Source organism: Coturnix japonica, chromosome 4 (assembly GCF_054131305.1).
Source record: "Coturnix japonica strain WE chromosome 4, WE-NBRP24, whole genome shotgun sequence".
In the NCBI taxonomy this organism is placed as follows: domain Eukaryota; kingdom Metazoa; phylum Chordata; class Aves; order Galliformes; family Phasianidae; genus Coturnix; species Coturnix japonica.
Genome location: NC_140666.1, coordinates 80,797,825 through 80,820,419, shown reverse-complemented (window position 1 = coordinate 80,820,419; position 22,595 = coordinate 80,797,825). Strand labels below are relative to the sequence as shown.

The window sequence follows — 22,595 nt, the reverse complement described above, 5'->3', positions numbered from 1 at the left end:
GCGCAGCACTTCAGAAAGGTGCCAGCTGTCTACCAGGATGCTCCCCCCCATTCAACAAGCAGCTCTTTACAAGCAGCTCCTCCAAGCAGTTCCAAACCAGTGGCTGGGAGCCCTCCTGCCCAGCAGCAGGTTTGATGTGTGGCTGCTGTTACACCTGAGCTCACCCACATCCTTTGGAATTGCGATGCAGGTGGGCAGTACCCATTCAAAGCCATCAATACATCAACTACCCAATCCTTCGGAGAGGTGAGATTTCAAGTTTACTGTCGGGATTAAAAAGCCATACACTTTTCTTATGGAGTTGCTATAGCAACTTTTTTTTTTCCTCCTTATTACCATGGTTAGAAAAATTTACATCCTCTCCAGTTTGAAGAAGTGATGCCCTCAGATAGCGAGCATAGAAATTGCGTAATTATTCCCTGAAGAGAGGTTCATCAAAGCTGCAAGGGGCAACAAACACTAAATGACTTTTCCTGAATACAAACTCTTGTACCTCTTGAAGTCAGCGGCGATGGTCAAAGTGCACAAATACAACAGGAATTGAGGTACAAGGTATAATTACAACTGCGTACATCTGAATCTCCTGCTTCCATCTTTTTGCTGGGTTTCACTTATTTTTCTAAGTTAAGTTTGTTTTCTCCACCCTATTCCCACCTACTCCTTCATACACATTATGTTGCTCTTGATATCAAGCGCTCATCCAGTCCCAGCATTTCTCACAGCCATGGAATAGAGTGTTAGGTTTTATTACACAGATTCGTTTGAGTTGGAAGAGACTCTTAAAGACCATCCAGTTCAGCTGCTCTGAAATGAACAGGGACACCTATAAGCACATCAGGTGCTCAGAGCCCCATCCAGCTCTGACCTTTACTGTCTCTAAGGATGGGGCAGCCACCACCTGATGCTGACTGCAGAAACACCTTCCTCATATCCAATCTAAATCTCCCCTCTTTTAGACTGAAACTGTTTCCCCTTGTTCTATCACTACAGACCCCACAAAAAGAGTCCATCCCCTTCTTACGCCCCCCCCCCCCCCGCCCCTCACTTTACATACTGAAAGGATTTATCAGGTCTCCACAGAGCCATCTCTTTTCCAGGATGAGCTGCCCCCAGCTCTCAGACTGTCCCTGTAGGGGAGACGTTCCATCCCTCAGATCATTAAAAGCAAAGCTGCAGATGTTTGCTTTATTGCAATTCATATGTATTAATTGGACCAGAAAATAAGGTTCAGAAATACAACCAGCCATGGTGTTTCCATCATCAATTCCTCTACTGCCTTCACTTCTGCTCAGTGACTTCCCTAAGCAGAGACAGCTCCTGCCTTATCTGCATAGCTCTTCTAACTGAGCTCCCAAACAGCAAGTGTTCCAGCAGCCTTGGGAAGAGCCCGAGAGGCAGGAAGAGAGTTCAGAGCGGAGGGAAAATAATTCTCCACGCAGGGTAGCGAAGCGATATTGATCTGAGCAGATAAGACTTTTTAAGCAGGAAATTTCACAGGAAGAGATCCTTTAAAAGGGACAAATAGCAACTGCAGGAGCATGTAACAGCCACAGCTCGATGGAGCAGACTGTGCGATGAGGAGCGACAAAGGTTTCACACGGTTCAGCACAACTGTGGGGAGCTTTGAGGTACATCAAGGGCTCTGAGTGAGAACCTGAGATACCATCAGCTGTCATACACATACACATATACTCAGTTCACTCTGCACTGGGCTGATGGAGGAGTCCCGCTAATATAAGGGTATTTATATTATATCAGCTGCTTTACAGCTAAGTGCAAAAACTGACAACTGATGTCAAACATCTACAGCGGCATTTCTGCAATACAGACTTCATTCCGTAAATTACTTATTAGTGCAATATATTACCATAGTAAACACGGCCATAAAGCCTTATTAGCTTAATAAACTACTGAAAAAGCACTTTTGTCTGCACAACATCCCTGATCCCCACGATCTGGTAATACGTTCACATAAAATTGACATTCGTCAAGTCTTTAAAACCTCTCGCCTTACGGGAATGGTGATCTCATCAACATTAATACCCCAGAACACAGACAGCCAGAGGAAGAGACAAAAGGCGACAACACAGGTCACACGGAGCAGCAGAGTGAAGGCAGGGATCACTTACTCATTAACTTAGCCAACAAAAGAGCAACGGGGCACCAAATAAAGACAGAGCTGTAGCCAGGCTCAAAAGCTACTAAGCTATTCATGCAGTGGGTACTATGAGGTAGTATGAGGTTTAAAGGCAAAGAAGACAAAAAGGAATCGCTAAAGATTCACAAAGGAACTTGAGGGAAATACCAACAACCAGCAGCCCTGCCTGCAGGCTTTCCCCAAGTAAATTCTTCTGTCTGATGGGTGGGGTCCGGGCTGTCCATAGGGTCAGGCATTCTGAAGTTCTGGTTCGGGCATGTCAGAAGGCCTGTCCTGACAGCACCTGAGCTTTAAAGTACGCTCTGACTTCGCACATCATCCAACCACGCTGAGGGAAGAAATCACGCCTGATGGAAGTCCCAAAAAAACACAGAATAAAATGGCTTTTTAGCCACTTGGTTGGGCTGCCGCTCTTTCTGGCCGCACCAGGTCAACGAGCCGCCGTGTTTTACTATAAAGCTTCTGTTCCGGAGGCAGCTCACAGAGTTGGTTTTGTTTTCTAAACCCTCCCCGACGTTGCTTAACTAACAAGGTGAGCCAGCAGCGCCTTAACAACTTCAACTGACGTTCCGAGCCGCCCGCAGCGCTCACACACTTCTCTGACGGAGCCCGTGAGAACTCAAAGTTGCTTCCTCCCCACAGCCCAGCGCCTCACTCGGCACCAACGAGGCTTCCGAGCCGCCGGCCCCGATCGAAGAGGACATACAGAGCCAAAGCACCAACCGCCGCCTTGCCCCACCATCACAGCGCCCTCTCCGAGCCCTTTAACCCCTTTGCCTTCCCCGGGTTCCCCCTGCAGCCGCTCCCCGCCCCGCCGGCTCCGGCCCCGCCGCCCGGAGACGAGGAAGAGCCGCGCACAAACTTTGCCGCCTCACCGTGGTAACGCTGCGCTCCGTCGCTCCGCTCTCGCCGGGCCATGCCCAGCCTTCCCTTCCACCGGGACTAGGAGGCGGCGGACGGCTGCGGCGGGGGGTCCATGTCGCTCTCCGGTCGCCGACGAGGCGCGGGGCCTCCCATGGCCACACACACACACACACCTGGCTGCGGGCGGTGCTGGGACAGGTGCCGCGCTCCTCCCGGCTCTGGCCCCGTCCGGCTCCTCCCGCTGCTCCCGCCCAGCCCAGCCCGGGGACCGAGCGCCGCCCGCCGGGGAGACAACGCCTGCGCGATGGGGGAGGGCTGAGCTCCGTTGGGCCGCGGGGCTGCGCGCTGGGCGCCATTTTGAATCGCCTCAGCGCGCCTGGGGGGCTTCCAGCTCAATACCGAGCCGCGCTGAGTTGGGGAAGAAAATGCGATGTTTTAAAGTTTGTCGGCCAGGGGTAGTAAATGAGGCTGTGTGTGAGCCGTACCTGCGTGTGTGCTCTGTGCTATCGGCACACAGAATCACAGAATTGTAGGGGTTGGAAGGGACCTCTAGAGATCATCGAGTCCAACCCCCCCGAGTCCAAACCCCTCACACCTTGCTGTGCCCTTCTGCTCACACACAGTCTGAAGTCAAAGACTTCATGGCCATGGAAGGCCGTGGAAACGTGTGGTACAGTTGAGGAGCAGAGATCTTGTTTCCTTATCATCCTTGGAACTCATCCTTTATTTATTCATTCATTTATTGATTGATGCAAAAAAAGTTCCGGGTAGCACCCAAACTCGGCGATGCATAAGGAATATATTATGGTAGCAAAATACAGTTGTCAGCCCCTGGGTAACCTGGGTTAATTGTCAGTCTGAGGTAAAAAAGTATTTGCCACCACAGCCCCACTTAGAGCAGTTCTGTGCTACTGAGATGAGAATCAGCTCGTTAACAAGATGAAAAGTGGGGATTTACCATCATCAACCACGAATGATACCTCTGGTATGGCTGCTTCAGAGAGAAATTCCAACGTTTGTTCTGCTGGATTCGTGAGGTTTCAAGAAGAATGCAAAAGTTAAGATGTCACCAATTCCTCCATGTCTAAATAAATCACTTCTATAAGGCACCTTCCATATTACTTCCATAAGAACAACCAGGATCCTGCTATGCCAGACAGCATAAAAATACCAAGGTTAGCCTTAAAATACTTACAGAACATCCCATCATAGTTAGTACAAAACATATGTACTCTTTTCTCCGTCTGAATCATCGTATAATTTGTTGAAATTAGTAGTTCATTTTCAGTCGCTGACTTTTCCAGCAACATTTAACAGAACTCTGTCAGAGTTGGCACAATTTCTGCCTTCAGGTGTTGTGCGTTATTATTCCTCTATTGGTGAAGGGCCAACATTTTGTAGCTAAATACAGCTTCATGTCATTAGTGCTGGGGAAGTGTGGAATGACCTAATTCCTAAAAGGAAACCCAACCGGTACTGCCAGGTTCAGTAAGAATGAATGTGTAACTATGTGCAAAAGGGTCCCTGAGATCCTTTGTTTTGCAGGTGTGAGACATGTAAATGACTTCATCCTGCAGGGCAGGCTGAGAAGTGCTCCTGTTTGAATAGCTGGGCCATCAGTAAATGCTCAGAGGCCAAATGCAGGGCTCTCCTTTTTACCAACATGTGACGTGCTCGTTTGTGGTTTTTATGTTTCAACCTGCTTGACTGTTTGAGGAAGCAAACTGAGCACGCAGTGCAATGCTCTCAGGGCATGCACAGGAAGAAAATAATTCACTTGCTTTTTTTTTGTTAAATGAGGCAGTCTGTATTTCCTTCCTGACTTATTTGGAACCTGCTAAATGCTCCTGGAAACGGTGGGACATTTAAATGAGGAATAAACCCCGATAAACACATTCAGCCTTCACCATAAGCAGGAAGCTTAGAAAAGGTGATGGACAAAAAAAAACCCATTCTCCAGCATTTACAGTAACTACCCAAGCTGGTTACTATCAGTCTTCTCCTATTGACTTAGAATTAAGTGAACTTGCACAATAAATACTCAAGTATTCAGCTTTCTACTACTGACTTAGGATGTTTTCTGATCAAATGGTCCTGTTACGATATTATCTGACAAAGTGATGGTTTTGACAAAATAAGAGAGTAATTATCCCTTCCACTTCAAAGTAATCATAAATTTGTTCATGCAAAACTATTTGTCTTGAACAAAGCTGTGAATGGTAGCAGTCCGTTTGCAGCCCTTCCACCATCTACACTGCCCTCCCTACTGCATCCGCTAAGTAGGTTTATGGTGGATCAGGAACAGATAGAGAAATTGCCATTTCATTGGCCCCAAAAACATTTCCTCCTATAGGATCTTAATGCTCGCAAATGTAAAAAAGATGAGGGAAGTGAAACCAGGTCTCTGAATACCATTGCTGTTAAGCACTAGGTAAAAATAGACTAAAAGCTTTGTTGCGTGGAGGGAAAGGTAGAAGATTCTGTGAGACTTCCCAGCACATTTGAATTGATATTACTGTAACTAAATGCAGCTGGGCTGTTTTTTTATCGCTGCCTACAAGCTGTTTATGAAATTAAAAGGTGTGGAGGAGTAAGAATACACATAACAAAATAACTGCTTCTCTTATTAATATCTCAGCACAACTGAAACCATGTTTCTAAAGCAAACACATGAGGTCTGCAGTACAGAAGGGAATGAGCCCAGCATGCGGTAACTAACTTCCTATTGGCGGTGGCTAGGAAAAAAGCAAGGGAGAATTGAATTAAAAGTGAGTTGGCCAGAACTAGTGATGATGAATGAAAACAGGTAATATTCAACTTGGGCAGACAACAGATCAATTCAATATCTCCCTATCGATCTGTAATGCTTCAAAGGACTTAATATTTGTTTTGAATTTCACATCTCATGCCATATAAAAGCAGAGGTCTTGCGTTCCCTAACCATGAAGAAGTCACTGCACATTCAGTGTTTAGCTGGACACCCCGATAACAATTCAGTTCACAAGTAACTGAAGCGAGGACTAAACAAGCTGCCATGTTTTCTTCTGTTTTTAAGAACATGAGTAATATCTCTTTCATTTTAATGCTTTTTTTCAGTACAAAACGTGAGGAAATACTGCGGTGAGGACCCCCAGATTAGAAGCATCATGACTATCTCATAACATTTATTTCTAAACACCATCACTCCTCTTAGAACGTTTAATTTCTAACTTGCCGTGTCACCTGATTACATACTGTTAGTTAAAGAAAATGAGCACACAGACACACCGTCCAATTGTCCTTTTATATTTTTATTTGGTGTTAAGTAACTCCACAAGAAAACAAAATCAGTTACTCTGGTGTACGTGAAATCAGAACAATACAACCACTTGAAGCAAAAAGTAGAAACAAATTTCAGCCCAGGAATGGAAAACTGATACTTCAGTGCTATGGATATGCAATGCGCTTCATACCACAGTGCGGTTCAGCGTATGCCAACCTTTAATGCTTTTTGTTGTTGTTTTGTGTTTCTATCCATACAGAAAAACTAAAAACCACACTTCACTTCTCACTGAAAGCTTTAGAGCTTTAGCCAGTAAACTATGAAAACAAGTACAGACAATTTGTTATTGCCCAAGCTCAAAATACGATTTTATTTTCCCCAAAGGTGCTGGAATTATTACATACCACAACGTAACTATAGGCAACACCTTTGTGATTTTTGAGCCCTTTCTTACCAAAGAAGCAGCTCCAGCCAAAATTAACTGAGCTGAAGTTTGTGTTTGAAATATGTCCATTTGATCATTTCTTGTTCTTGAATGAAGTTCTATTCCATTCTTCACTGCAGTGATCTGAAGAATTTACGTGTAAAGCTCTCGTTTACTTTCATGTTACAGTTATAACTAGTTCTCAGTGCAGGTGCTAAACAAGCTCTCAAGGAAGCTCCAGAAGAAAGTAAAATATATAAAAATCTCTCCAAAGTCTGCAAATAAATTAAGAAAAGAAACTGTAAAGTGTCAAAAGATTTGTTGTATCAATACAAACCCTAAAACGTAGCTCAACAGGAGGACCCAAAGAAAGCCCCAGGGTAGGGACAGGCTGAGCCAATTTTAGGTGAGGAACTCAACTACGATGTCGCACCAAGCGTGGCGTGGTTTCCTAACCACGCGTTTCAATTCATCCGCTATCAATTTAATAAAGGCAACAAAACCCGGTTATTCAGAAAGCCTTCCTAGCACAGAACATATTTCAAAGCCAGTTCAGCTCACGTTTCAAACAGCTACAGTTCTCACGTGATGTTTATTGCCTGTCAAAATTAATGGTTAAGCTTTTCAAGTCAGTATTGGACTTTCTGCACTTTCCGCTGTTATAGACATGCTGCTACTGTATAATTAGTTCTTTGTTGTTGGTTTTTAACTACGAGTCGGTGAAAACTAAGAACGTTTAGTTTTGCAAATATTGCTCCTCCTGGCTTATACATTTTGCATAATGTGTTAAAAGCACAAGGAGTCGATACCTTTGTACAGATGCAACTTGACAATGTATTGACTTTCTAAGTTAACAAAATAAAATCGAAAAGCAAGTCACATAAAGCAACAGTCACTACTGCAATCACACAGGTATGTTGGAAATCATCACTTGCCCTACCCCCACCCACCACACACGTAACTTGCCCCACGCATTCTCTCAGAAACACAAAATGAACTACGAGGTTTACTAAATTACAGCCACAACAGCAGCTAACTGCAGCAGCCACAGGATTTCTCTCAAGTGAAGCACTGACCCTTCGCACTTAAAACACGGAGCACACCCAGCATTTGAGATCGGTTCAGTCACTCAGGCTCAAATTCAGTCTCGAATGCTTTTGCAGGTTACAAGAACGCCATCGTTTGCAACAAGACAACATTCTCATTACTTGTTACAAGGTTCAAAACGACCCACACATCACCACAGTGGTTTATTATTTTTGGTGTTACTTCTTTTTAAACCGCCCCACGTCGGCAAGTTGCTAAAAAGGACAAAAAAAAAAAAAAAAAAAAAAAAAAAAAAAAAAAAAAGAAAAAGAAAAAGAAAAAAAAAAAAAGAAAAAAAAAAAGAAAAACCACATTGCCTCCATACCTACAAAAAATCCTTGGCTACTCCAGTTAGCAAAAATACAAACCATGGTAACCTCAGCGTTGGTTTGCGGGAGGGGGGAGAAAGGGGATCATAGGATAGAAAACACAGTTTCTGTAAGTCTCTAAAGCACAACCCTGTTGTTCCTACTTCAAAGTCATGAGATTTACTGAATGAAGACCGGACAAGTCATTCATGCTTTTCTCCTGCATTCAGAAAGGCACTGATAGATTACAGTGTTAAGTATTTATCTCCCGGTTCTTAAAGAACAAAGCCTAATGTGCCAAAAGCTAAAGTCTCTGAACAGCAGAAGTACTTGTAGACACTGCGATGCTAAGAAGATAGCAGTAGTGGTAGGGCTACAGTTACGAATGAAAATAACTGCAATTAAGATGCAAAAAAGCAGTGGTACTACTAAGACAAGCACATGCACATCCATTCTTGATTTAACAACACAATCTAGTCTAGTTCAAATAGCCAAGAATTTAACAGTTTGGGGGTGAAAAAAATCTTCAACGGGACAGCTGTGTCCTCATCTATAAAATAAGCAAGAAGAGAAAGATAAATACACATCTGAATCCATTAACTGAAGAGGAAACTCAAGTTGTTGTTTTAGAGCTACAGACCCTCAAAGAAGGATAGTTTTCCACCTCACGTTACTTTTAAGTCATCCGTCCTACTCTGCAGTTTTTAGAGTTGAGTTCGAGAAAAAAGCTCCTCCTCACACGGATCGGCCCATTCGCTGCCACCTTCCGAAGCGGTGTCCTCAGAGCTGGAGCTATCACTGGAGTAGATCTTCTTCCTGAAGCCGTTTGGTTTTGCCTCGGCGTTGATATCATCTGCACATCTTGCTTCATAAACAGAAGAAACCTACGGATTTAAACTGACAGTGTTGATGGGGAACAATAAAAACATGTTTGCTTTTTTTTTCTGGGCTGGTAAATAATGTGATATTGTCCAAGAGAAATGTCACAATTCAGGATAAATTCTGCTCTTTCCTGTCGTAGTCCGTGATGTATCGACAACTACACAACAGCAGGAAAAAACGTGGTCTTTTATTTTAGGGCTTTAATTAATTTTAGGGCCCTTTAGGACTTGCATAAAATGGCAAGAGAATCGAAAGTAAACTGTGAATGTGTCATTATCACTGTGTTGTTTAGGAGAACACTGCTGGAAAAGCTGTCTCCAAATGCAGATAGTGAACGTTAAACATGATGAATGCCCTTAAAGCCTTACAAAAACAAGGAGCTCATCCCCGATCCAATTTTAACTTACCATGTTAAAATCTAAAAGGTGTTCATCATCATTGGGTATCTCCTTTACATCTGCAAATTCTCCCACACCATTCTCTCCCTTGGCATTTGTGTAACACTCTGAGAGTGGCCGGGGGGGTGTTCAGAGGAAAAAGGAAGGAGAAAGAAAAGAAGAAAAATTGAGGAATGACATTATTTACATTGAGCCAAAATAAAAGCACCTTGAGCAGCAGTTTTAAAACTCACACTCTTAAAACACTTTAACTCTGTGCTCGTGGAGGATTCTAGTTTGACATCCACAAACAGCTCAGCATGAGGTCTGACTGAGGCATCATATCATCAGATCTTTCCCAGATAACTAAACTAACGCTAACAGCAATGCTGCTCACTTAATGAAAACATCTGGGAAATACCGCACAAAGATCAGAAATGAATTTATTATCAATGGTTCCATACGTTGCTCAGTTCTGATATCACTTGGTGTTTCGAGTCATTTATATTTCTACGCCCACACCAAGTATTGTACAGTCTGATACCATCCGATGAAATAAGGCAGTGACACACAGACAATCTGCGAGTTGACCAGCAGATGTCAGCAGTACGATGACACAATCCCCTCACAGGAATTAAAGGATTACTCTGCATAAAATACATATTCACAGCTCTGAGTCACTGCACTTGCTGTTACACAGATACTATCTCTGCAATTACCACCACAGAAACAAACTTGACAAGAGGACGCTAAATAACTTCACTTTCTAAATACCGAGTATTTTTCCAGTATGAGAGGCCCAGGCCAACCCTGCAGGCACGAACCCTTTCACAGCACAAACACATCTCTGCAGCTGGGAGCTCATGAAGCAAAGATGTTTCTGAGGGTACTCTAAGCACGCTTTAGTTCGTTGTACTTTAAGATGCACTCTAAAAAATAATTCAGTAATTACTGAATACTGATAATTACTGGCTATTGTAATTCCACACCATCAGGGAACAAGGTCTCTGATTAAAAGTTTCTTGCACTGAGCCTCTGAAAGCATCAGATACCCATCAGTTCAGTACACAGAATGCTCTTATTTAGCCTTCTCCCCTGAAAAAATAAACTGCCATACAGCAAAATCCACAACGACAAAAAAATCTCAGGATTCTATTGACAGAATTCCTGGCCTTTGGGCAGCTGTCAGATGTTACAAATACTTGGGAGGCAATAGAGCTGGAAGCACACCTGCTTTTGCCAGTGAGCTGCCTGCCATCAGGGCTGGGCTTAATGCTCAGCACGGGACCTAAAAGCTCCCAGACCGTCAGTGTGAAGGGTGGCCAGGAGGCTGATCCTCTGCTTCCCAGCTTGAGAGGAATTCCTCACATTCACCAAATAACCAGCATGTTGTCTATGCAAGCCTATAAAAGGCAGCTATGCTCTTACATTCCGCTGAAAATTAGTTGCCTACACGCTGTACACATTGAAACGTTCAAAAATGTCACAAAGTATTTTCAGAGTCAGAGGTCAACACGCTCTGTGTAAGGCCAAATTTTGGAATGAAGCGACTCTGCATGAGTAGTGAAGGCTGTTCTGAAAGCTGTTTCATTTCAGAAGCACGTCGGAGCTTTACCGCAGATCTGACCTAGCAACCCCAGCTCCCTCTCAGATAATATACTGTAAAAATGTACTTCCCTTTTTTGTGTTTGTTTCTGTTTAAATGTAAGTGGTGGTTCTAACTCATCTGCAACAATTCAAATCCACAACAAAGGCCTCTTCATTCTAGCACAGGTGCAGCAGTGAGTTAGTTCAGGCACGCACGGTTTCTTACCTTCACACTGTGACGCAGGAAAAAGGGGAGAATAGAGCGCCTTTTCCCACCAGCACTGCTTTTCCTGGCTGCCACTCATTCTCTGCAGATCAGTATTCAATACAGGAAACTGTTTAGACAATAATCATGCTTCGTTATGCTATAAATAAAATACTTACATGAAAAGGAGGAAAGTGGTGCGACAGCTTGCTAGGTCACATCGGTCACACTGCCCAATTTCTAACACTGATGGGAGAGGACTGTCAAACTACAGCCACTACCTGAACTACTACAGCCAGCACAAACCCACTCAGAGGCCGATATGTGACAGATACAGAGCTGTACAAAGCCAGAACAAAACCAGAAATTCCAGCTTCAAACAATAAGAGAATTAATGTCAGCATGAGGAAGAACCAGTCACAGGAGCTACTAATAAATTTGCTTTGCTAAAAACATTCACTTCTCAAACCAAATGAGCAACTCAGGAGAACTGTAATAGCAGCATCTTCCAGATGAAACTCTTTTCCCCATGAAATTCTGTGACAGATACTGAAATTATCCATGCTTTCTCCTATCACAACACACTCCTCTTTCAGAAGAAACCTCCAAAAGCTCAAACTCCAACTCAAAAAAAAAGGATTTCTGAGGAAATTAAGTCATAGTCAAAAAAAAGCGCAAAAGCCCAAAGGTTTTTGAAGCAGAACTTAACAGGAAATACACAAGGTAGAAATGAATGGAAGCACAAGAATAAATTTATCACTGTGCTGCTGACTACAGACAAAGGTATCTAAACTCCACCAGCACTACACTTTATCAAATTCAGAGCTGCTCACGCTGCTGATGTCACACCTGCACTCCTATCTGCATGTGATGTGCTGGGTGAAGCACAGCAGGTTACAAACAAAGCCAGCTTGAGGCTGGCAGGTTTTAATGAGCTACGGCTGCTTTGCTCCTTGGGCTGAGCCACCATCAGAGCCAACATGTCTGTGTCAAGATGACGGCTCAGGGTCCGCTGCTGGCCAGCACTGCTCCTCATCCCGACAGCTCTATCCCAGTATCACAAGTGTGAGAGGAAACAGGGAAGAGGAGCAGCCCAACAGGACTCAAGCTCTGACCTGGCCCTGAGATGATCCTCATGGAATGACTGACTTCTAAACCAGCTTTAAGGTTTGATGTCTAAAACTAAGGGACATTTTAGAAAGATCTGCTACCAACACTAAATCCAGCCAGGGTTTGTCTTCAGGAAGGGACGGGGGGCAGGAGCTGCTGTTTATGCATTCACTGAAGAAAACCATTTCTTCCTTTAATTGTTTAGATGTTTAATAAATTGCAGTTTGCCAGTAAATACCAAAAACCAATTTAGCATTCCTTCTTTTAAAACTTTTAAGAGTGTGAAAGGAGAATAAAGCAGCTCCAAAAAGTTAACTAGCATTTATATGCCTTTCATTGGCAACCTGCTGACATTCGCTCCTTCCAATATCATTTTAGGTCTGTCTCAAATAAAACTTCCTAATAAGTTCACACAGCAGCAGGGTTCTCCACCTAACTCGGTTCTGAAACTTCTGGTTGCTGGAACATCACTTCACACACTTTCTATAGAAATGAAAGTAATTCTTTTTTCCCCTTCTAAAAATTATAGTGCTGTTTCAAAGACCAAATTACAGTGAAACAACTCTGCAGTTCAGCCAGTGTAGCAAACATGGAATATTTAGTGAATGTACATAGATAACGGCCACTTTACAGAGCTAGTGTTATGCAATTGCAATCTAGTATTTTGCTACGGGTAAAAGTGAGTAAGATAGAAAACGCTAAGATTGTTTCCTGTCCCATCAATGCCATCTCCTACAGCAGATGAGGTTTTTCCTCACCTCTCCCACTCACGTATCTATTTGAAATAAGGCAGCTAAGGAAGATTACTGTTCTACGCAGGTTTATGATATGGCTGCTTTCTTTGCAAAACAGCCCTGGAGAGTCAATAATGATTGTCCAGCAATAAACCTGCTTCTGTCACATCTGCAATACAAGGTTTGATGACACAAATGATAAATGATAAAGGCAGATGGAAAAGACAAGGAATAAAATACAGGAGAGAGGCTGGGGAATGTGGCATAGGGTTCTTCCTCCCTCTTCTTATGCATATAGAAGCTATAAAAGAGAAGCTGTTCATGTTGAAAATTTAAAAGACAACCGCTAAGCCAAAAACAGTTGTTTTGGATTTCCTGCTTATCCACCTCCCCCCCACCCCTTACTTTCCATCACCTGCCACAACCTGCACATATCAAGAACTACCAGGGCCAGCCCTTTCTCAGGTAGCCTCACAATGAGTAACCCTTTAAAAATGAAGCACTTTGCTTTGCACATGGATGACAACTTGTTCTTGAATTTAATTTGTTTTTCCTCCACTTAATTCTCCTGGTTTTAAGGCATAAAACAGACCCTCTCTATTCTATCTCTCTCTTACAGCTACTGAGAGGATTACTGCAGGTCATCCATACACTATTAACAGCAGAACCAATGTAAGTCTCCTCCTTTTCTCTTTTGCCAGTCCCTCCTAAGGAAGTTAACACCAGCACCCCATTACTCCAATCAAACAGTACCTCAGCACAACTGTATGCCACTTGCACCCTTTCTTGCACATAAAATAGTCATCATCTTTACTACAGCTTGCTTCATATCCAATACATTAGAATCTATTGTCTTACTGCTTGAAAACTTTTACATATAGACTTAACTCCAATAAATTTACATGTGCTTTTGAGTTAAAAAGCCAATTACCATCAGATATGCATTAACTGCTCTTAAACAAGCCCAGAGTGTATTTGCATCCTCTTGAGACACACTATATATAAGAAGGCGAGCTGACCCAGTCCTTCTGAGTTTAAGTTGTAGTCAGGCTCCTTCAGTCCCCCAGGAAGAGCTTCATTTCAAACCAAATTGGAGTCTAGACTGACAAAAGTACATGACCTGAGAATGGGAAGCAGTTGACCTTACTCTTGTGGCAGAGAATATAAGGAAAATAGAATACTTGAAATTTCTGAGCAGAGATTGGTAACCAGTGCTTTCTTCAAGGCCTGTAGCTATCATAAACTTTGAAAGCGCTATAAATTCATACCAGGCACATCCTACTTTCTTCTATGGGTATGTCACTGAAAAGAGCAAATCATCCTCATGGAGCACTAAACTGCAAGAAAGGAGATCTGAAAAGAGGCTGGTAGGAAATTCTCTCTCCCACTATCACCATTTATTCATTTATGACGTGCTACCGTATGATAAAGGTAGACAGACTCTGTTATGCCTGGTTAAAGGTAACTTTCAGAATCTTTTCTGCCTTACAACCAAGGGTTATTCATTTTATTGGTGACTTTAATCACAAGGCCTGGCACAAACAGAAAATCCCCAGGCTCTGGAGAAGCAGGAAGCCACAATTATTTGACTCTGATGCACAAGCAGCAGACAACAACTTACTGAAGGGAACAGAAGCAGTAATAGTAATTAATTCACAGGGGAGGGAGAGGAGAAATAAATGAGGAAGAAAAATAAGGAACTTTTTCATTCAACAAAAGAAGTTTGCTTCAGTTTTAGCAAGAAAATGGTTAGCCTCCTCATACATGATATAGTGTTTCAAACCTGTAACTAAAGAGTACACAATCTGCACAACACAAGCTGATTGCAATTATTCAATTAAAAACAAAGAATTCCTTCCTGAATGATACTACAACTGCCAGGTACGCAGAAGAAGAGACTGAAGAGGAACAGACTACCTAAGATTCACCCTGTAAGTATCCACGCAGTTTCTCTGGGTCAAATATTGCAGGTCAAGGACTGTTTTTTTCCTCAACAGCAGAGGGAGCTAACAGCAAGAAAAGGTTATTTATGGCTGGAAGGGTGTTCTGCTTTAAGTCTTTACTTAACCTATGGCTACGCTTAACTGAGAGAAAACTGAGCTTAACTCACACTGAGGCTTGCTTACAGCGCTGCGGTAGCAACGTACATTTTGCATGCAAGTTTTACTTCATTTTATGTCTAACACTGACAAGAGAACGCTTTATCTTCCAGCCAATAACCCCTTTTCCAGAAACATTGCCTAAGCTAATGTACAACAGTTCAACTCCACAGCCTTCTACTTGGAAACAGTGACAACTCATGTTGACATTCAAACTGAGAAGACTGACTTCAGATTTTCCTCTTTGTGTTTTAAAACAGGCATGGATCAAAACCATTAATATTTCACTATCCAAAATTTATGCTCACTTTAACACATTATATGTAAATCATAAACTAAAAGCTTAATGTAAACAGATTCTAAAGTCACATGAGCGTACACGTGTAATGATTAAGGTTCAAATGGACCTCCAGAGGTTATCGTGTCCAACCTCCTTGCTCAAGCAGGGTCACCAACAGGAGATTGACCAGGACTGTGTCCGGACAGCTTCCAAGTACCTCTAAGGTACCTATGTCAGCGCTATGTCACCCTCACAGTAAAAAAAAACTAACAAAAACCAGTTTCCTGATGTTCAGGCAGAACCTCTTGTGCTTCTATAGAACTGTGCTTTCCTAGAGAGCTATACAATTACAATTGTTTAAATGGAACTGTCGCATGATGAACTACTGGTTATCAGCTATTTTACCATAATTTTACACATCCACGTACCTCTTCAAGCTCTCCTGAAGAAACAGGATTATCTTCATAAGTGGGGAAACGGCATTCTGCTTTACAACTGCAAAACCTGCTAGTCTCCTCTCGCGGCTCCACTATTCTGCAGTTTACTTTAGAGCTCTCCATCACCCTCCCATCTAGGGATTCTTTCATACTGCATTCTAAACATGGATCTTGGCTTCCTGCTGGTAAAATCGCAGCAGTCTCTTCTTGGGAATCCAATGATGTTTGTGCACTCTTCTCCATTCCAGACTTCTTTAATCTGGGAAGGAATTTTCCAGATTCGAGCTCTGATTTTCCATAATAATGCCCTTCTTTTTCTGCATCTTCTTCCAGAGGTTTGAGATCCGCTTGTGGATCCTCAAACACATCTACTTGAGAAGGGACAGCAATACTTCCCTCATCTTTTTCTGACTCAAATTCTGACTCACTTCCACCACCTGGAGAAAGTTCAGATGCAGAAATTGGGCGAAAGTGAGTCCTTGGAGAAATCCTTATTGCCCTGTATTGCGTTCGATCAACACCACATATTCTGGGGTGTAAAACCTCACTGTCTGAATCAGAGCACAGAATTGACTTAGGTTTAAAACTAGGGCTGAAGGATGCGATTCCTTCTGGTTCAAACGAACACTCTACGTGAAGAACTTGAGAAAATGGATTGTTCAGGTCAAAGGAAGAGAATGAGTATTCAAGCCCTGGTTCTTCAACTTGAAAGTTACCACAAGCTCCCAGTAAGTCTTCATGGAAGATAAAAGAAAAACCCTTATTTAATCCATTATCTCCACTCTTCGATTGATCGCTCTGTTCAAATGATACAAATGGCCTCCATAATTGCCTATGACCAGGGGCAAAGCTATTACCCGGAGTCATAAAAACATCCGTACCAGCAATTGTCACCACATCAGAAGCTGCACATTGCAATAAGCTTCCTTTCGAGTGACTAGGGGGCACCACTGCCCATTCTCCATCACTGTTAAATGTTTTCAGCTCCCCATACACACCACCAAGTATAAATGAGTTTTCTTTATCTTGGTTAACATCCCAAGGTTTCGACGGTGTAGTATAGTCACCACCATCTACTTTTGATAAATCATTTGAGACAAACGCTCTCTTCTCTAAATTCTCTTTTTGACCTTCCCAAAGGTGATACTCTGATCTCTGCACTGCTTTATTGGGCTCCTGGAGGGTTTCGACTTTTGCTTCTGTATCCAAACAGCAGCAATAGTTATTTACATCTGTTGAAAACAATTCATCTTCTACTCCTTCTATTTCTAACATCGCCGCAGAATTTCTGTCTGTCATATTTGTCCAAATATCTTTAATAACCCCTGAGCTGTAGCCATCTTCATGCGGACTGCTTGCACTACACCCCTGTGTAGTTTCGAAGTCTTTACTTTCTGCTTTTTGCTCTAGCTGAATACCACAGACAGATTCTAGCTTAGATTTCTTTTTGAAAATCAAAGCGGGCATTTCTCCTAAAGTTCTCGCTTGTTGCTGGCAGGTTTCTTCTGGCAAAAAGTCTAGAATTTCTTCATCTACATAACCCGAAGACACTCTAGGAACTACATAATTAATATCTTCTGCATTAAATTGTGTGGATTCTTCATATGGAATATTTAAAGTCTCATTGTCTGAACGTGTTTCTTCCGAGTGTGACCATGGACTACAAGTTCTCGTTGAAAGATTGGAACAGTGTTCATTTTCATCGAAGGCACTATTTTTGGTCCATATTAGCAACCTAGACTGTGTTTTCCCAAGAATATTAGCAGTGCTACTAGAATCTGCATTTTCATTTCCCAAGTTGAGTGTTTCAAAAGAAAACGGTAAAACAGAGTTACTGCATTGCACTTCAAACACTGAAAAACAAGAGTTTATACCAGACCCTTCATTAATATCTGAAAAGAGCTCTTGATTGCCAGCAAGCATATGTGAATTAAGCATTGTGCTGTCTAAGATGGGGGAGAATCTGATAGGAGAATCTCCTCCAAAACTTTCTCCATCTGCATCGCCAGAACTAGAAGATGAACAGCACTCCCAAAATTGAGCTAAATTACTAAGGTCTTGCAAGAACCACCCTTCAGCACCAACAGAGCTGGTTGAATCTGTCCATATTGCACTTTCCCCTTGCAACTCCATTCCATCTAACACTATGCAACATTCTGCCTCAAAATCATTTTTTTCTTTACTCTTTTGTCGAATCATATTTAAAATCCGACTCTCCCCTTGCATCGTATCTGAGGCACCAGGATCCAACATGGATTGATCAATATCCACTTCATAGAAGTGTGTTAGTTCTGACAGATGAACATCATCTAAATATTTGTCGTCCTCTGGTTGAGAACAAACTGAGGTCCCAGCGAGGTCAATATCCTCATTTAGAACTGCAGGCATTTCTACAAAGTGACCATCGATGAAAGTACCTGCTGCGAGGTATGTTTTATGAACATTATTGTTGCTAATACAAAGACCATGCACTGATTCAGACAACTCTTCTACAGCTTCTGATGTTATGCCACATATATCTTCTCTGTTGCGGTATGTAGTCTCCAGCTTGCTTTTTCTGCTAAGAGGAACAAAGTACTCTGTAATCGGCTCAGTATACCACAAGGGTTCTTCTTTATATTCCTTCTCATTTCTGCTGTCTATGTACAAATCTTTTCCGTCATTACCGCCAGCTTCTTTTCTTCCAATTTCTTTGAATGGCCTTTTACCTCTTTTGCACAGCTGTTTGATGGACCCGCTGCTGCTGCTGCTACTGCTCCCGCTGTGGACTTTTCTATCGGCCTTTTCACCAGATTTCACTGCAAGCCTGCTTTGCCCATTACGCCCTTTTTTATTTCGAACCTCTCTTGTTTTGTGTCTTACTTTAATGCATTTCATTGATGCCTTGTATTCACCTTGATTACCACTAGAACTCGAGCCAGCCTCACTGGATCCCGATGACCAGGAGCGAGGACGCATCTTTCCTTCAGACTTATGTCGGACTTGTTTTTTATACAAAACAGGCTTATCCTCAACAGCATTATTACTAAACTTGTTTTCTTTCTCATTTTTACTTTTCTTCTGCTGGGTTCTTTCGTGCACAGCGGCAGGTACTTTATTACTTCGGTCTTTAGTTACTTCACTTTCACTATTGCAGTCCTTTGGAGAAGATGTATCTGTGCTAGTTGGTGGAGCAGTGGATGAAGATGAGGAGCTAGAGTAAGAGCATACTTTGGATTTATTCCATACAGTCATAATTTCCTGCAGGCAAACTGGCTTTTCAGAAAGAGGAGGAAATGCTTCATAGTACCTGAAAGTAATATAAAAAGGTGACCTTTGTATCTTAGAACTTCAGACAGGCATTAAAATTAGAAAGTATCACTAAAAACACATCAAAACACTGCCAAGCTACTTGTCAAAAAAGCCTAGTTTGTTCTATTTATACACACGCCATTCACTGCACTGTTTATCTGAATGGTAACAAAGGGGAGATTAAGATAAGCTTATATTTATATTCTCATGTATGTTTTAAAATATACTACAAAGTAAAGCTCCCATACTAAACTTCACTGTAGATAGAAACTGCAATTGCTTAAAATAGTGAAGGCCCAATCCCAAGTTTATTAAATACTGAAGCTATTTAATAGCTATCTTAAAGGTGTGCAACTTAAAAGAAATTTATGCAGATTCTCATATACGCTCCAATGAAAACCTTTTTAAAAATATACAAAAGTCAGTTAAATTAAATGTGAGTTAACAGAATCAGCTCCCTGGAGAAGTACTGTTTGTTTAGCAATACTTCTACTTGACTGTTGCAAGCAATGGCTAAGAAGACTGAGAAAGAAGTAGTATCTACAAGAAAAGTCAACCACAACACTCCTGGATACTGCAGGAACACCAGACTGAGGTACCTGGTATCCAGTAGGCCACATTGGTTATAAAGATATTAAAGGTTATAAAGAGTTTCAGTTTCCCATTTCTGCAACAGAAGTTCCGGCCAAAAACTCATTCTCTTATTGCAGTTTGTCAGTCAGTGCTGCTTTAAGGGCTTTTAATTTTTCTAGGTGATTCAGTCTCAAGGAGACTAAAATACTGTATTTGCCTGAGTTCAGCTTATAGTCAAAAGATGAAGGAATAAGAAAGTAGTCAGGATCTGCTATACTTAAATATCTAAGATGAACAACAGAAGATGGCAGGGAAAAAACAAGATTGCATAATATCCACAAAGCTTCAGATTTACCACTAAGTTAACTTCACTGTTTTAAAACACCTATATAGAAGAAGAGAGATTATAAGATACATTAATAAAATATGAGTAAGTTAATAATAATAATAAATGCATACATTTCTACTTGATCCTTTGCTGTGGGAGATAAATCAGCCTCAGGAGACAATGAGCCTTCTAACTTTTTGTGAATCTTCTCCTCTGTTTTGGAAGAAAATTCCAAATGCTTAACAGAAAAGTTCAAATAGCCAATACATTTTATACAGGTACTAAACAAAAAGCATCAGGACATACATCTATAATAGCAGCGCATTTTCATTAAATGCTGTAAAGTAACAGGGCAATTTCTAGTCTGAGCATTAGGCATACTGAAGACACAAGTTATTACCAAAGATTCATTCTTTAAGCAGACAAATACTTATTCTTTATTGCTAATTTTACTGTAAGGTGTCAGAGGGTGCTGCTGTGTGCCTGAACAAACATTTACATGCAAAGAATTCAGACTGCAGTAACAATAATTCTATATTATGCCATATGTTTTAGAACATGAAACCCCCGTTACTGCTCCCCTGAAGCCCAGGAATTTCAAGCACACCTTCTTTACACTTATTTGAATGATTTTCACATAACAGTTAGCAAAGAGTAATTTGAGGCCAATCTATTCCTTGCAAATATCAACGTACAAAAGGAACAGAATCAAGCCTGATTTATTTTCATTTCTTTAGAAAAGAAAAGAAAATGCTGAATATGGAATACTTACTAAAAAAGAAAAGTGTTCTCTTCACAAGGGAAATGCTATTCACGAATGGCTAATTCTTAGGTAAACAAGGCATACTATTGTGCAACTGCTGGAACTGTATGCAACTCTTTGAATGAAATTACTAACCTCTATTTTAAAACTGCGTGGTCTAAATGAAAAATTACATGTACAGTTAATACAACACGTATAACCCGACAAGTCCAAGGGATTATTTCTTACCTTGCTTACTCTGAAGGTCTTTCAGCTTGGAGCAAAGCTCCTCCACTAAAGTTTCAATCCCAGAGCTCTGCACAGTGAACACCAACACAGAAGTGAATGAAGGAGGAAAAACAGAAAAACAGAAAACTTAGCAAAAAGGATATTTGTTTTACATAAAGACAACAAAATACAGTAAACATACCTTGGCAGCCAGACATTTTCTTTTCACATGGTACCTATGTTATTCCCCAGGTTTAAATCCATTCCTCTAAGTAAATTCATTAGAGGTAAATCCCACGAAATGAGAAATACATTCACACTAAGGTTTCAAGTCACAGGTATTACTGTATACCCAAGGCTCTGTCACACTTAACTGCACTGTATCACTTGGTTTGGCTGAGTGTCTCAGAATAAAATCCAAGAACCAGCCCATCACTAAGATGCATTTCAGAAAGTCCAAGCCCTTTTGCTGCTCAATTTTATACCTGTGAGAAAGGGACTGTTGAAAAGGATTAAGAAAATCCCGTGAAGGTGAAAAGTAAAAGGGTACAAAAGGTCAGGTAGCATGGAGGGAAGGGATGCATGGAACACACCTCCCATTGTTCTGGCAGTTTGCAATGCCCGTTTATTTCATTTTTTTAACATTGTGTTTTTGCTCAGAAAAGCAGAGGGAAAAATACACAGCTTATAGTTTATTCACCTTCCCTTATGAGCCTCTATTTGCTCCTTAATTACCCCACATAAACCTTCCTTACACTCACACTTCCTTTCAAATCCCATTTCAATATTATTTACACATGCTTTTTCTATCTGCCTAATGTAGTGAGCTGCTCTAGATCAAACAACAGTACCAGAACAGCAAAATGCTGGAAGATAAACATGCATAAAGCAGAACAGTATGTTGCCAAGCATTCCATAGGAGAAAACACCGTGCTGTTCTAACAGAATAAAACTCGGATGCCAGTCAGTGAAATACTGAACACTAACCTACAGCCTGAAATGACAATCTCTTGGGGTAGAAAGGCTGGGTGAGGCCAGTATTTTGGTACTCAGGGGTCACCTTTGGAGACGGCCCTTTCCATAACTGCAAACAGAAGGTTGGAACCACAGCAAAAAGGAGCAACACGTGAGGAGGATGTGGGCAGCCACCTTTACATCCCCTTACAGCTGGGAGTGGTAAATACAGAGCACTGGGCAGCTTCTTCTACCCTAAGCACAGACTCCCCAATAACAGCTCCATCTTGTTCCCAACCCACTCGGACATTCTGAGACATGTGCAAAGCTCCTGTGGAATTACCTCACCTTCTGACTTTGACATGGTCTTGTGCACAAAGTGAGTGAAAATTCAGGTTCTCCAAAGGTAACATGAATCCCATGTTAAGGTAAAGAAATGCATTCAAAGTCTAAGATTTGCTGTGTCACTATGGTGGCGAATTTTGTTCTCCCATGATATAAGAGCTCATCCTTTCTCCTGCCTATTGGCTAGAAACTGCTGAGAAACGTGAATGTATGGCATTAAAGCACAAGTAAACTTTATGAAAAAGGAAATACTAAATTATACAGTGAGCCAGCCAAGTGTCAGAAACACGCACTTGAAAAATCACACACTGAAGCGATGAC

General features: G+C 41.7%; 2 protein-coding genes across 15 annotated transcripts in view; both read right to left on the bottom strand.

Moving 5' to 3' along the window:
* The window catches only part of TBC1D14 (TBC1 domain family member 14), a 54,065-nt gene extending 50,785 nt beyond the window's left edge, over positions 1-3,280 (bottom strand). For both annotated transcript variants that reach the window (XR_014946014.1, XM_015862604.2), the window contains exon 1: positions 3,034-3,280. Coding sequence is in view for 1 of the 2 variants with exons in the window: in XM_015862604.2 (XP_015718090.2) it covers positions 3,034-3,076 (43 nt within the window). In the remaining variant the exon portion in view is untranslated. The remainder of the gene's footprint in view (positions 1-3,033) is intronic.
* Positions 3,281-6,296: 3,016 nt separating this feature from the next.
* The window catches only part of KIAA0232 (KIAA0232 ortholog), a 52,930-nt gene continuing 36,631 nt past the window's right edge, over positions 6,297-22,595 (bottom strand). For 7 of the 13 annotated variants that reach the window (XM_085547353.1, XM_085547352.1, XM_015862598.3 and 4 more), the window contains 6 exons: positions 20,997-21,063; positions 20,137-20,218; positions 15,805-19,102; positions 11,175-11,283; positions 9,392-9,489; positions 6,297-8,986 (listed from right to left, as the gene is read on the bottom strand). In XM_085547353.1, the coding sequence (XP_085403479.1) occupies positions 8,807-8,986; positions 9,392-9,489; positions 11,175-11,283; positions 15,805-19,102; positions 20,137-20,218; positions 20,997-21,063 (3,834 nt within the window). In that variant the 3' untranslated portion in view covers positions 6,297-8,806. Of the gene's footprint in view, positions 9,000-9,391; positions 9,490-11,174; positions 11,284-15,804; positions 19,103-20,136; positions 20,219-20,996; positions 21,064-22,595 lie in introns of all 13 variants that reach the window. The other 6 variants (XM_085547358.1, XM_085547356.1, XM_015862599.3 and 3 more) reach the window with 5 other exon arrangements.